This window comes from Larimichthys crocea, chromosome I (assembly GCF_000972845.2).
Source record: "Larimichthys crocea isolate SSNF chromosome I, L_crocea_2.0, whole genome shotgun sequence".
Taxonomy (NCBI): domain Eukaryota; kingdom Metazoa; phylum Chordata; class Actinopteri; family Sciaenidae; genus Larimichthys; species Larimichthys crocea.
In genome coordinates this window covers 25,020,161-25,036,047 of record NC_040011.1, presented here as the reverse complement: position 1 = coordinate 25,036,047, position 15,887 = coordinate 25,020,161, and the positions used below count along the sequence as shown (strand labels likewise).

The window sequence follows — 15,887 nt, the reverse complement described above, 5'->3', positions numbered from 1 at the left end:
CATCGTCATGCTGTAAAAATATAAAAGTGAAAACTATTCTAAATAGCCTTGCTATAAATTCTTCTAATGTCAATGGCTTGTTTTCAATGCAGTTTTAAAAGGTTATCAGTATTCACCCTCACAGCAACACAGACTGAGCAAAAGCTAACAATAACAAATGGATAGGATATATTATAGCTGAAGCACCAATATATACCTTGTATATTCACATAGAAACACACATTGTTGTTTTAAGATAAGATAATTATATTTACATTTAAACACAGAACATGAATACTAAATTGTACAAACCTCCTTTTGGACCTTTTATGTTACACCCTGCATCTAAAAGGTGAAAATAATATTGCCTCCTCCAGATGTGGTCAATTCCAGTCTTTGTCGATTGCAAGCATTTACACAGCAATAGAGTCACAGCTTTGTTCTGTTCCTCCATTCCTCATTGACCACTGAAACAAAAATAATCTCAAAATGTAGTATTAATTCCAACACCTAATACACCCACCCACACACACACACACACACACACACACACACACACAGTACATACATTTTAAAAGGCCGCAGTGTCCAATATAAAAGCATCTGTATGCACCCATAAACACAGGCCCCTTGAAGGGAAATGGCAATATCAATACACAATAATCTAGCTCAGAGCTGATGCAGTCTTAACCCTGAACATATCAATACTAGACAAGATGCAGTATGTGATAGCAACAAGATACATGGAGTTCTATGCTTGTTGTTTTATAATGTTATTGCATTGAGTGATGGAGGAAATCTGCTGAGTTCACTGTCCTCCACTGTAATCTAACAAGATAGCCTCCAAAATAGCATGATGCTGAAGAAGGACAGAGAAAGAAGGAAGACAGCCGGTCAGCAAAACCCATAAAAAAGGGTTATCTTGGCATATAATGAATACTGGAGTATTTATGAGTCTAACTGAATGCCTACTGGCCCAGACAGCCATCACAAAAGTCTGTATTGGCATTTGCTACAGGTGAGTAGATTAAATATTGATAACCCAATGACTCAACATCATTTAGCTGCCAAGTAGCAGAATATCTATGAAAAGAAAAGGTATTTTCCTCTGCTCTTATTGCTTTGTTTATTGGGTTTCATTAAAGGCATGTGATGCTCGAAACAGTGTCCCTGTATAAACATAGGTATTTATTTTAATTTGCCGTGGTCCAGCCCATTGCCATCATTTAGGTTTACTTAAATCGTCAGGCATCCAGCATAACAAACAAAAACTTCAAAGCCTCAAATATGTCAAATATATTTTTAATTTAAATGTCTACACTTGTGTCTTATGCAATTTGTCTCCTGCATTTTCTCCTATCTCTCTTCTGTTAGCGACATTATGATGAACCAGATTTAACAAAAGTACATTTGAACAAATAAAAATTGATGTGTGCTGTTTGTTGCCTATTATATATGACAAACAATACCACTTAATCAAATTCAGTAACACATCTGCCTGTGAGTATTATTACTAAAAGGGATGACTGAGACGTCACAGGCATAGCACCCACCTGCAATATAATGTAATTTAAAGTTGGGCAGGATAAACGTTTTGAACATTATGTCTCTTATCTGAAATGTCTCTCAAAATTACAAACCCTATTTTTTTCAATCACACAGCGGATGTTGCTTCTTTGGATGAAGGTTTTCTCCTTTGTGTTTGGGAAGACAATAAAATGTTGTGAGCATATTTATGACGCATATGTTCACAACACAATGAAACACACTATGTTCCTCTGTTTGTAGTAATACTTCACTCCCCTATGACTTGCATAACATAACTAAACCAAAGAATCCTGCACATTGTTTCTTTACAGTCAACAGTTTTTGATCCTACGCACCTGTCAAGACAACTTTTTCTTTGCTGTCATCATGTCATCAAAAGCACACAAAAACTGAAAATATAATTGTAGTTGCGTTTGACAGAGTTCATGACATGTGGTTTTTATGTGTAAAGTTTTAAAGTTGTGTAAATATGTGTATTATATAGTTAGTATAGTTTAGCTATTTTTCCTCACCTGACTTTGCTCATTCCCTCTTTCTTTCCCTTTCTTTTGCCTTTCTCTATGTCTATATTTCCTTATCACCACAGTTGAACAGATTGTGTCTGTATTCCACGCTGCTTCTAAACAAAAGGCATGGGACCATTTCTCCAAAGCCCAGCGGAAGAACCTGGATACATGGCGCAAGCAGGTCGAGGTTGGTGTTTGAACTTTCCTGTAAGGTGTAAGCTGCATTTTCAGCACCTTGCATTTCTATGTAGTTTTAGTGAGGATGTATTTACCAATAATTTAGTCAATATGTTTTGTACTTTAAAATGTTCTTAACCTTAAGTAAAAAAAAATAATTAATTAAATTTAAAAAAAAGATAAACTGTGCTCATGGACACAAAGTGTGTTCTTGATAAAAGCAAAGGGTTCTAAAATTGAACCCTGAGGAACTCCAAAGGGAAGAAATTAAATCTACTTACATAAGTTAGAGTGTCAAAAGCTGCCACAAAGAAAATCTATCATTTTAATTTCCTGAATGTGAGCATTATGTCCATACAGATGTCATTGTCTGGCTTAAAAGCTGAAAAAAGATGACAAAAATGTTGACACAAAAGTTGAGCTCAAACAATGCAGAGTTATCTGTAAAATGTGTTTAATATATGAAGGAACATCAGGCAATGGAAGCACATTCTAACAATAATACTGTCCAAATGAAATGAAATCAAAGCCGACCTTCTTAGCAGAGTTGATAGTTAATACCAGTTTCAATCTGGGTGTCTTATATGGATAAGTAAGGCCACTACACATGCAATCTGGGTGTCTTATATGTATAGAAAAGTATACATGTTAATGAAAGGTGTAAATCAGATTTTTAAAATGTGGAATGCTGCTCTGATCATTCACCTACTTGTTGTTATATGTTGACACAGGAGTTTGCAGTTTGGTCAGGAAATTAAGGTCATCCATCTCATAATTAGCTAAGCTTTGCTCTGTCAGAGAAATGCCACATTAATTATGGTGAAAATTTGTGTTTAATGGAGTCTGGGGTTGTTTTGATAGAGAGTGCAGCATTTGGGTGTAGATCTGATTGGCGGTGAAGTTCGGATCTGCTGAGAGTCTCTAAATGCTCTTAATGAGTGTAGAAACAGTCAAGTTAGGGGTGTAATCAGCAGCCACACATGCACACACACAGTTTCCTGCACTCACACAAACATTGCCTGTAATGTGGTATATCTACACACAAAACACACATCATTGCAAATCAAGCTTTGTCACAGCATGTTGCTGAAACATTATCTCGGCTGAATGTCAATGAGGCCCTCTTCTTTGTGAATATTCATGTACAGTATCAAAAGAGAATAGCGTTCATTCTGTTCCATCCCCTGCAGAACTATGAAAATGCTAATAACTTTCCAGAAATAGATCTATGACATTAGCAAGCATTCAGAACTGCTACTGGGAGCTGTCCACATTAGAGTGTTGATACATTAATCACACTTTACACTTTAACCCTTGAATATTGATTTGCTGTTAGGCGCAGCGCCATGCTTCTACACATTGTTGTTAGTTCCCCAGTGTACAAACAGCAGCCTTTGCGTCGGAGGCTGTAGCTCGCAGGGTGAGTGTATGTCTGTCACTGCTGCTGTTGAAAAGTCTATTGTGTTAAACATAACACCAGTTCCTGAATTATCATTGGTGCCTCAGTCAAGCTGGGTGTTGTTTCCATCACTGTATATGTAATAAGACAAATTGCCTCACCATCTGTACACCAGACAGATTACAGCAGTACAGGTATAACTCTATTACAATGTAACCCAGGTAAAACATGTGGGTAAAATGGTTGTTGAAGCTATAGTATAAACAGAAGCTATAATATAAACAGTAGTATAAATACTATTAAAATCATTTAAATATGCTTTAGTTTGAAAAAGGTTAAAAACATTTAAGAAGTACTTTAAAATGGTTTTTAACCATTTTAAAGTACTTCTTTAAAATGTATGATGTGTTTGGTGTTTGTTAAAAAATGCAATGTTTTCCTGGAAACTGTCTAGACCGCCATTTATGGGGTTGCAAACTCAAACTCAGTACATTTTAAAGGTACTCTTGTGATGCTCAGTGACAAAAATATAAACGTGAGTGTGTGTTGTAACTGTTGCATTAGAAAACTGTAATGATGAAAGATCATGGCTGGAGGGGTATTGGGAATAAGATTTTACTGACATTGCCAGCCTTCCAGCCATGCTGTCAGTCAGTGTAGCTCGACAAGTATTGGATCAATTGCTATGGAATTTAGCGTGCACACTCTTTGTCCCTCGAGCATAAATTGCAGCACTCTGGTGTTCCCTTTGCTTTCACTCTATAGTGCCATCATCATGTCAGATTTCGTTTAAGCATGCTGATGTTAGCATTCAACCCAAATTACTGCTGTGAAACTCTCCTCTTAATAATACTGAAGTATCGCTTTCTTCAGCAAATCCCCCCCCCCAAAAAAAACTCTAATTTAAGCACAAGTTCAGTTTCAAGTGATAAAGGTGGAAAATTGTTTTCCATCTGGAGCAAAAGATAAAGTAGTGTGACATTGTGATCAAATGTTAATCAAATGTCAAACCTTGGTATCGAAAACCGCTATTAGTTTCTTGTTTCGTGTAAACGTTATCTTTTTTAACCATGACCATTAAAGTACATCTCCTGACCTCAGAGGTGGTCCTGGCCTCTGAGGTCCCCCCCAAACAACTACCCCCCAACCCCTGCACTGACACAACAATGTTTTAGATTTGTATTACTTTATTATATATAAAAGGTAACAAAAACACACAAAACACAAGATACTCCATGGCCATGTCTGTGGCTGCTGTGGAAGCACCTGACTCCTCATTTTGGCCAGTGGGTGCTCCAGCTCCAAAATATTTCAGAAGTGTCCCTGAATTTACAATTAAGATACAATGTGTGAGTTAGATCACACTAACATCACACATGCATCAGTTACCCAATTAAAATGACCATAATGCACTTTTTAATAACATTTGTTAACATCCTATAAACTAAGCATAACATACTACAAATAATTTAAAAAGCTATATCACATGTAGCTTACAAAATGCCATGTCACTGTATATTGGAGGTTGTTTAAATTAGTATATAGCGTATAGCACTAAAAGAAAAATTCCACAGTCAGTGTGTGAAATCTGCACTTGTGTTGCAAACACAAACCAGACTAGGTTGCCTATGGGTGAAATTAGTTGCATGACATGATGTCAATTCTAATAGTTGCTAGTTCAGCCAAACTAAATACGTCCAAATCCAGTCATCTTCTGTGGCTAATAGCAACATATTGGCAAGAGGCTGATAAACAGCCTATAGCTGCTGTCCCTCACTTCACTCACAGAAATCTGTATGCCTTTATCTTTGGCCCGTTTCTCCTCTTCTTCTTTTCTTTGTTATCTAAACTGGGCGCCTGATGCTTCTTTGGTTTTTTACTTTGGTCCATGATGAAGACTCGACATCATTAACCACGATACCTTTGCCAACACCGTCGGTTCTCCCATCAATCAACCGGAGTCACGTGAGGTCACGTAGATTTATTTTTTTTCATTTTTCACACAACCCAATTAATTACATGTAGGTATATGGGTCTATGTTAATTCTATGAATGAAACACAATTTATTTGGAAGCAGTTTGTGTTGTGTGGCCTGCCGCCTGGGATCAGTGTATCCCTCGCCCCCCTCCTCATGGTTCCTCTGACACACACACAACCTGTATGAATCTCAGCAGCAAGTTGACGTGACAATGAGGGCGCCCACTCCACTAACTTGACGTGGAAATGAGCGGTATAGAAAAGGTTTTTTTTTTTTTTTTTTTCCAGGGCACTCGTGCGCCCTCACATAGATTGCGCCCTGGGCGGTCGCCTACATTGCCCATAGCAAACCGGCCCTGCCTGACCCTAACAAAGTAGTTATTTTAACCCAAATTGTAATGTTAATTTAGTTAATTTAATGCCTACATTTAATCAGATAATATTTTCTAACATACAAAACATTTGCTCTGTTTTAAATGTCCAGATGGTTTTTAGTTAGTGAAAAGTTTGATATACTAAAGAAACCATGCAGAATTGTCTGCCTTAGTATTATTGTAGTGTGCAGGCTTCTGCTGCAGAGGAAATCATCTGCACAGGCAAAATGTCACGTCGCTTCTTGCTCTAAGGTGGAACTGTTATGTCTCTTGAGGGACACCTGTTTTTCCTCCCCTTTGACATGGCACAGGAAATTGAAGTGGGCAAATTGAAAAGTAGATGGCTGAGGAAAACAAATGTAGAAATATAACCACCATTGCAGTTATTGTATGCTGGGCTTTTTGTGTTGTTATCGAGCGAGCTAGAAAATCTCTGAAATCTAATGGGGGGGGGATTCAGTATTGTGTGTCACATAAAATAAAGAGGTGTTAGAAAGGTTCCTATAATGTTTTATTCACAGCTACTTTGAAACATTCCAAGGTGGCAATGGAGGGGGTACAAAGCTACACAGCTAGATGATAGATTTATGAAGGACTACGGTGATCTTTAGTTCTTTAGTTCTTTAACATGCTCAATAACATTTTAGTCCTGCTGTCTTTTATCTGTAATTACATACTTTCACACTGCATTAACCAGAGTAGAAAGGCCTTGTGCCCTCCAATGGGATAATAGAACAGATGCATATGCAGCAAAAGTGTGTATTTAGTGGGGTGGTTTCATTCACCATCCACCCAGTCCAGATGTGTGTGTGTATTTAAAAACTACATGTCTCACCCCTGTCCACCTTGAGCTAACACCCCGAAAGCACTAAACAGATGGCTGTCTGAGTGCGTGTTTGTAGGCTCTTTTTTCTTTTTCTTTTTTGCATTGGTTTGCACATTGTGGTGGTATGATATTGTTTCAGGAGTGAGGTATGCAGTATATACACAGTGCAAATATTTACCAGCTTCTATTTTTGTGCTTTGCAGGAGATTAGAAATATACACAATGAGCAGCTGATGGGCATCAGGGGAGAAGAGGAGATGGAGATGTCTGACGATGACATGGAGGACTCATCCCCCGCCAACAGCAAAGACTCTGAGGACTCAGGTAAACATATTTTGGCTGATGCTAAACAGTGTACAGGAGTATCCTATCAGCCAGTACTGAACATACCACTGTAGTTTTTGGTAAAAGGTAAGTATAGTCTGTACACCAAGTGGCATCATATTTATATACACTTAATATACACTATATCAAGTGTATATATTTGTACAACCTGCTGTGTTTGTGTGCTGGTGGGGTTCCAGCATAATGTTAACTTGGCACATCACTCCCAATTTTTATATTTTAAAACCATAAATAGTAAGCAAAGCTTTGACTGGAGCTCTCACAACACCATCCACCATTCTTATACATATGAATAGTTGTTGTAATAGTCTGTAGCTCTTTCATTTACTTTATTGTGCCTTTGCCTGGCAACAACACCACACTCAAAAATCCAGTGCTTTTAGATTTGTTTTTTAGAAACTGCTCAACACAGTGATTGACAGATTTTCTTCTGGTTGGATTAGAGGTGGCAAAACAAGCACTTTTACCACTGAATGTCTACTGCTGGATACATTTATTTTCAGCTCCATTTCAGGTTTTAGTAGTTTCAGTAGTTGTAGACAAAGTAAGCTCAATCAAATTGGTTGCACTAAAATGATATTACAACTGTTTGCCGGAAAGAAGTCACTGTAAAGCACAAAAAAAGAATTGAATCCTAAATCACACACACAAGCGCAGAGAGAATGTGGCCTGCATTACCTCTGCAAAGAAACTGTAATCTGATATCAGAAAGAGGCAACACAATAAGAGATAAATAAGCTGTGCAGAACAGGAAATAGAGCTAATATTTTGAAATCTTCTGAAGAAGAGTCATTCCCTTTAGGCTTCATATTGGGAAATGCTTTTTTATTATTACTGCAGTGAATCTCTGCACTGATAAATCTTATATGTCACCAAAAAAAAAAAAAAAAGCTGCAAAATTAAACAGGGAATAAGACTACTATTGCTGAACCTTGATCTAATAAAAATATGTCATATTACAGGTACACCTTGATAAATTATGTAGCTGGGTATACAGAACACAATCTGCACACAGACATATAAGCACAAAGCAAATCTCGGATCTCATGTTACTGTATGTCTGAGGGTTTTCTGTTACAGTGCACAGATTAAAAAAATAATCTGTTATTATTCTTCAGGCATGGTGTTTTCGTGTACGCATGTGTGCATGCATGCGTACAGGTACGCTTGTTTGTTAGTGTTGATAACATTCCTCACCCGGGAAATTCGAGGCAAATAGACGTGGGAATTGGGCAGTATCTGGCCAAACTGTTTGGCTTTCCTTGGGCAGCAAGGTAATAAGACTTGATAATCAATACTATCCTCACCCCTCCCTGCCTCAGTGAACACTGCTGAGAGAAAACAAACACACACCCACACACTCTTGCACACAAGCTGGTGCCTCCAAATACATCTTTATATTTCCATAAATCGGTAATTTAATCATGGCTCCACACATAGCTTGAGGGGAAAAAAGCATTCTTTTCCAAGTATTTTTCAACACACATTATGCGAATCTATAAACTGCAGGATCTTAATGTGATTCACATGTTAAATTTTGGATATTATAATCTGTATCATTTAGTTCATAATCATCTTCATAAAGTGGCTGTATTTCTGATTTGACTGATAATCATTGTAACAGCAGGCTTGTACTGAAAGTAATTTGATTCAGAAAATCTAAATGATGTTTGAATTTGTAGTATATTTCACAGTTAGGTTTATCACGCTGCTGGACACAACTTAATGCACTCACTTTTGTTCGTGTGGAAATAACCCTCAAAATAAAACAACATGCGGTTTATGAAATATACATTTATCTGTTAAGTATGAATAGAAACTGTGCATCTTTGCTGATTTTTTTATTCACAGCCTGGCAAACCCACAAGTGGTCTGTTGATTTAAGAGTTGTGTGACAGCAGAAACTAAAAAGGGAAAAAGCAAAGAGACACAAGAAGAATCTAAAAAAAAAAAAGCATGCATGTCTGTAGCATCAACCAGGAAAGCATACTGTACCATGGATGAACAAAAACACAGTTTGACTTAAAGATGAAGTAAAGTAAAGTAACGAATAAGTAAAGAACTTGATAATAAAACCTAAAATGATTGTAGTTTGTGTGCTATAGGTGGATATCAGGGCACCGGCAAGCTATCAAGCTACCTATTATCAGAGCTGTCCCTAAAAAAAAAAAAACTCCTAAATCACAAATCACACATACTGCTAATAATGAACACGCACACAATACAGATTAAATCATTCAACACCAAATATCTTGCTGTATTTGAGGATTGGCAGATAGCTACAAACTTAAAATATACAAACTATAAAATATAACGTTAAAAGTAAATGATGGAGAAAACAAAACTAATTGTTCAAAGATCATGGATCGTTAACAGTATACCGGTACTTAAACTAGCTGTTAATGGACGTATGGCGTGAGCGCATGTTAAAAGAGTTAATTGCATGTGTCTCTCAGTCATTATGTGAGAGTTGGCAGCCCCTGAACAAGTCATTCAACTTAACACAGTACAAAGTGACCAACATCAGTCCAAGTTAATGTGGGCTGTAGTTGTGGACCGAAGCAACCACATAGCCCACTTATGTCAGTGGCGGGCCCTGCCTATTACTGTATAGATAAATACATTAAGAAAATAATGGGACTGTGCGGTTTCCAGGCAGCTGATTTGATTCAAGCAGCAGATGGTAAGCTCAGACTTCATCTAATATAATCGTGTTAAATATAACTCCTGACAAAAGCTAAAGGCCCCAGTATACTCCATTACAGCTGCTTGTCGGGCAGCCGAACTGCCTCAGAAACTGCCCCCTACCCCCACTCTTTTTTTCACATATGAAGAAAAACCTGCCCATATTTAAAAGGATATGATGTCTCACAGCTCTCTGTGATGATATGTGTATAGGTTTAGCATTTATTTTATTTATTTTGTCTTCTTTTTTATTATTTTTTATGTGCAAAATAAATATAAACAAAGGATTTCTTTTACCTACCTCTGATTGTGGCCTTATAGATCAGGTAAAAACACTTTCCCCTTCCGACATCGCCATACAACACATCATAGGAGCTAATTTTTTTTTAGCATAACCCAGCCAAGTCCATCTTGTGTCTTATAACATAATATCTACCATGTCTACCAGCACACAGATGCACGATGGTCGGTGTTTTAACACTTAGAGTTAAAATAACTTCTACTCAGTTGGCAGGGGTTTTAAAATGGTTATTAAAGGACTGCCTGAAGCAGATATGATTATTAATAGGCAGTAGCCAGTGTAATGGGCTGCTTTGAAAAAATATTGCAGGTAAATTCTTCAAAATCGAATTATTAGATACATAATCTTAACCACTGAAACTAATTAGATGTTATGTACACAACCAGGCCAACCCTTTGGCTGTTATCAGATATTATTTCAGAGCTGGCATCATATTAGACTTCCAAGACGCCATTTGAGTGTGAGCGTACTGAAAATCTGATTTGGGGCATTTATTAATATATCAGCAGTGGATTTCAGATAAAAATCAATAAACTGCTTTGTTCTGCATTTTGTCACACTGAGGTCAGTGTGAATTAAATTTTGTCGGGAAAGTAGGTAAAAAGAAAGGAATAAGAAAAAGAAGAATCCTATTGAAGTCAAAAGCCTATTTAGAGATAAGACACTTTTGGCATTTTTCAAAAGGGATTGTATTTCAGTGCCTGCATGGGAACATAATTTCTTAAAGGCTCTCATATTCTGCATTTGGTTCAGAAATGTAAAACGAGGAGAATGGTTCTTTGTCTAAAAGCCTCTGAGGGATTTCTCTACACTTTTCCTGTTATGGAGATTAAACCGAATTAATTTTTGCATCAGCGTTGTGAAAAATGACATGGATTTTTAACACGTCTGTATGAGGTTAAAGAATATAGTCTTGTGATAATATCACTTCTAGTGTAAAGTCAGTGGGTATTATGTGAGGTTCACAGATGAGTCAATTGGATAATTTGTGAAAATAGTCACAGCTACAGACTAAAGAAATAATAATAGGCTTTTTGTAAAACAACAGAAATATGTTTGTGCATGAATTGGGAACCTACAAGGAGAGTGTACAGAACAATAGAGTTTGGCATTTAGACAGAAACTAGAAAGATTACATTGTTTCCAAGGCAATCTTATGTGTCATTGTGTGTGTTTGTGTACCGTCTAAATCTGTAGGTGTTTCCCAAGCAGAAGCCTTAAAGGAGGAGAACGACTCTCTGCGCTGCCAGCTGGACGCCTACAGGAACGAGGTGGAGCTGCTCAAACAGGAACACGGCAAGAACCAACCAATCAACAGTGAAGAGGACAACACACACTCTCAACAGCTCAGCTTCCTACAGCAGGCCCTGCAAGGGATGCAGAAGGTAATCAGATGCCTCAGCGCTGAACTGACAAAATAAAAGACATACAGATTGACTCTAAATGATTTAGGTCTGCTGTGATGAAACAGTTTTAGAAACATGGACTGGATTCGTAAATAACGGGGTATTCCTGTGATCCACTAAACAGATGACTTCAGTCATTTGTTTTGACACATGCAATATGAAACCAAATAGAATAAGTCAGCATCTAAAACAAAGTCAAGACAGTCATAACCATTTTTTCCCTCTAAAACAAGCAGAAAATACCATTTGTTTCTCTCGTATTAGCTCCTCTTTTGAGACCAGAATAATAAGTGATCACTCAACAATCACACTGTCACTTGATTCCAAAACACTCTTGAAACAAGTTGATTTGCCTTGAAAGCGGGTGAAATTATCCTGCCTCAGTCATACTTGGGAATTATTCACTTATCGAGAAAATAAGAAGCAAAACAAAAGGACCATTTTAGTCACACAGGCAATACCTTGACAGTCCATGACAACAAACCTCTAAGCCATTTTCTGTGTCATCATTTGTATTGCTGTTAAATCAGCTCTTTGTGACATTGTAAACTCATAGGGAGTGGAGGGACCTTTTTTAGTGTAAATCATAGCAACTTTGGCTTATCACAACTGACAGCAATCAGCGATTCTATCAAAGATAAGATGAGACTCTACCTTACGGCTGTGTGATAATACAAATCATATTCAGGGCTGTGAATGTACAGAAACAAGCTGAGACAGTCGTTTGTAGAGAAATAGGTATTTACCGACATCATCACATTTGTCAGTACGCTATAAAAACAAGTATAAAATCAGTTCACATAAAGAATAAATTACCTCTTGAAACTTTCCTTCCCTGCCACAGGAGGGATATACAGTATTCGTTAGTGGAAATCAAGCTGAAAGATGAGGGAGAAAATGTTCCCTCTGCAGGCAGTTTCAGTTTGTCAAAAGGAATATCAGAGATCTCATGGGTCAGGTCGAAAGGTAATGAAACTGGCTGCTTCCAGGTGTACTAAGTGAAAACACCTGTGTGGGTGGACAATGACTGTGTAGGGACCGTAAGGTTGGCCAGTGTAGGAGGCTGTTGCTTCACTAAGGTTTCTAGCAGTTCACAATCCACATTGTCCAGTTAAATAAATGTGTCACGTCTTTTCTAGAACTAACAACAGGGTGGTGTTGTTAGAGCTAATTGCTAATTTATTGATAATTAGATCAACTGAAGATTAAATGACCATGATTTTGATAGTTACTTCCAGTTACTTCTGCTTTACAATGATATAATTGTAACCATGTAAAGTTTGTCATGTAGCTAATTGAACATCTTTTGATTTTAGACTTACTTGGACATAACAAGGCATTTGAATATGTCAGCCTCTGGGAAATAATATTTCTTTTTTTCTGACTGTCTGAGACAAAACTGTTAATTTATTGATCAATAATTCATCGATACTGAAAATAATCAGCTTCTCTGTCCTTAATTTATGATTAATGTAACTTTTTGTTTTGGCTATCATCTTCATACACTAACTCTCATGACTGATGTGAGCAGGACTGCAGGAACAGGACCCATATGCAGATGACCGAGGCGGGCTGATGAGAATTCAATGATTTAATAATACAAAAAAAAGTACATTGTCCTCCCTTACTCCAAGTGAGGCAAGCAAGGTTCAAAACCAGGAAAGCAGTCCTCAACAAGTAAACGTATGGAGAGAAAAAAGGCGCAGGCAGGAATCTCAAGTCCAATGAGACAGCAGGTTTTCAAAATAAAGGAAGGACAAGCACGATAACATTATCAATCTGGTACAATGGAACAATGGAAGTTGACGTGAGTGGCTGATGAGGGAATGTGTTGCAGGTGAGAAGTAGGCACAGTCATTCAGGTAACTACAGGGCCGATGAGAGAAGTGGGAGCAGCTGTAGATGGGTGGGGATTTGGAGGAAAGTACATGGACTTGGAGACATGTGCAGGGGCTAGAGAGCAGATTGTGACACTAACTCCCACAGCGCTAACATTTACACCCATGCTTTATAGTTACATTTATCCACAGACTCATTTGATTTTAAACTGAGATCTGTGATGTTGCTGACTTACTACAATGAATTGTTGCTATGATTCATCTTGACAATGCAGTGTGGCGATGCTCCCACACTATACTCTTCTACTCTATGGATTTGTCACACTACTGTATTGCTTCAGTAATTCATATATTTAGCTTCACACAGTACCACTTGATCATATTTTCAGTTTCTTTACTGTATTTGCACCTTTAATACTGAATTCTTTGCAACATTTACTTACAGTAATGCTTGTTAACTTAACCTAATCTGATCCAAAGTTTGGTAGCTGCAGGCATGTGTGTGTTGAGGGGCCAGGATTTGAATCAATTTGTTATTGTCTGAGTAATACAGCTTGGCATTTAGACATAAATTACTCTCTTTAAATGGCTAAAATGTCAAACAAAAACAGTCTTTGTGACATGAGGACTAGCACTTAGAACCACAGCTTTAGGCCACATTTAATAGAATATTACCCTCAGGAACATTTAGTAATCCAACTGGAAAAAAAAAGAAAACATTTCCTCAGGCAGCAATCCACTTTTCTGATCACCTGCTGGGTTGTCAAATAGCCCCAGCCTGCAGTTACTCTTGCTTAAAGCAAAGAGATGTGAGAGAAAATATTGTTTTCAAGGCATTTCCATTTCATTTGACAAAGTGTGTCATAATCACCTTCATGAAATGTGTCTCCAGAACTCATATGTGAGGATAATTTGAATACTTTATCCCCAGTCTCAAATGTATTTGTTCTCTGGGCTTTGAAAGGCTGAACTTTTAGCAGTAGATACATATAGCCTGCAGTGCCACTCTCAGTCTCAAAGTGAGTACTGATGTTCACCCTGTAACCTAAAAGACATTTATATTGTATTTATTTTAGTCTATTCCCAAGTGCCTCTCTAGTTACATCCTGTAAACCTAACTTGTCTTTTCGTCAGAGCCTTTTTCACACTTGATAAAATATGCATGTCACTGTGGTTTACTACTGTATAATGACAAGCTGAGATACACATACATACATACATTTTTTACACATGTTCCTTCATTCATATACTGCCAAAAGCTCAAATGCTGACATTTTTAGGATAATATTCACCTGTGAAAGGTTGGCTGAGCACAACTGTTTTCCAATGCTCCAAATTACAGGCACATACATGTTTACACCAGGGAGCTGCACAGCGCAACCACAATCTTCTGTTTATCACTGTGACAAGGTTCAGTCTCTGAGGGCTGGAAAGCATATGTGGAGATTTGCTTCTGGTGCTTGACAATATTGTATTCAGCACAGAATTATAACAAATTGTGCAACAGTTCTGCAGTCGCTGTTTGGATTTCACTGTTTTGAGTCAAGCCTCTAAATTAATTTTCTGCTTTTGGACATCTAATAATGTTTTAAGTAGTAACCTATTTCTACCAGGCATATACCATTCCACTTTTTTCTCTGTGCAATGCACTTGCTCTGACAAACATAACCCACATAATGTTTATGTAGAATACACTCAAACACCCAGTTTTTCTGTCTGCATCATGATAGCAGATTGGATAAGCAGTTGGTTGGCAACATCAGATGTCAGCTTCTGTTTTCAGCTGATACTTGCTTTCAAGTACCTGCTACATGTACAGCTATCTGAGATCTGAATGTCTGTTATATTCCAATAGCAACACATGCTGTTACATTAACATGCAGAGGGCAGTGTATTCCATTATCTGATAAGATTTCCAAAAACAGAAGTTACCAGGCTTATGTGTTCAAAATTGATTATATCTAGTTGATTTTCAGATTTCAGATTTCTGCTTGTTAGTTGTTCAGACACTCTTTAGCTAGAACTTAAATATGAAAGGATCTGCTGTGACACAGAAACCTAAAATCCAAAAGAAGTTTGCCTTTCCTTTTTTAACCCCAGTAAATTAACCAAGATTTCAGCATAGCCAGTTCTTCCTTCACCAACACAGTGCCAGATAAGATGACCAGATTTGTGTTTTTTTCCCACCCATCTGTTTTCTCACCTGCCCTGCAAAGTGTAAACCAAAAATAAACACGGTGCAGCATAGCACAGATCATGATGATGCAAAATGTACAAATATTAGGTAGTAATTGCATCATTCCTAGATAGGATGTGCAGAAAACATTTTAATACTATGTATGAATGAAGTCTTGGACATGCAGAAGAGCTCATTATGTGCAGGTCTGCCTGAATCACTCCCTGGTTTACTGTCTCCATACCAGTGCTCATTTTTCACCTCACTTGACACACACTGCACACAAACCAGAATCATCAAATTACAGACCTCTGGGCACAAATCTTTGATGGGCCCCTAGCCAACTTGT

The 15,887-nt window shown here is 37.6% G+C and overlaps 1 protein-coding gene across 3 annotated transcripts in view; it reads left to right on the top strand.

The window, feature by feature from the left end:
• The window catches only part of LOC104927929 (ecto-NOX disulfide-thiol exchanger 2-like), a 161,224-nt gene that overhangs the window by 127,901 nt on the left and 17,436 nt on the right, over positions 1-15,887 (top strand). For all 3 annotated transcript variants that reach the window (XM_027284241.1, XM_027284239.1, XM_010742120.3), the window contains 3 exons: positions 2,114-2,220; positions 6,991-7,111; positions 11,316-11,503. In XM_027284241.1, coding sequence (XP_027140042.1) covers positions 2,114-2,220; positions 6,991-7,111; positions 11,316-11,503 — 416 coding nt within the window. The remainder of the gene's footprint in view (positions 1-2,113; positions 2,221-6,990; positions 7,112-11,315; positions 11,504-15,887) is intronic.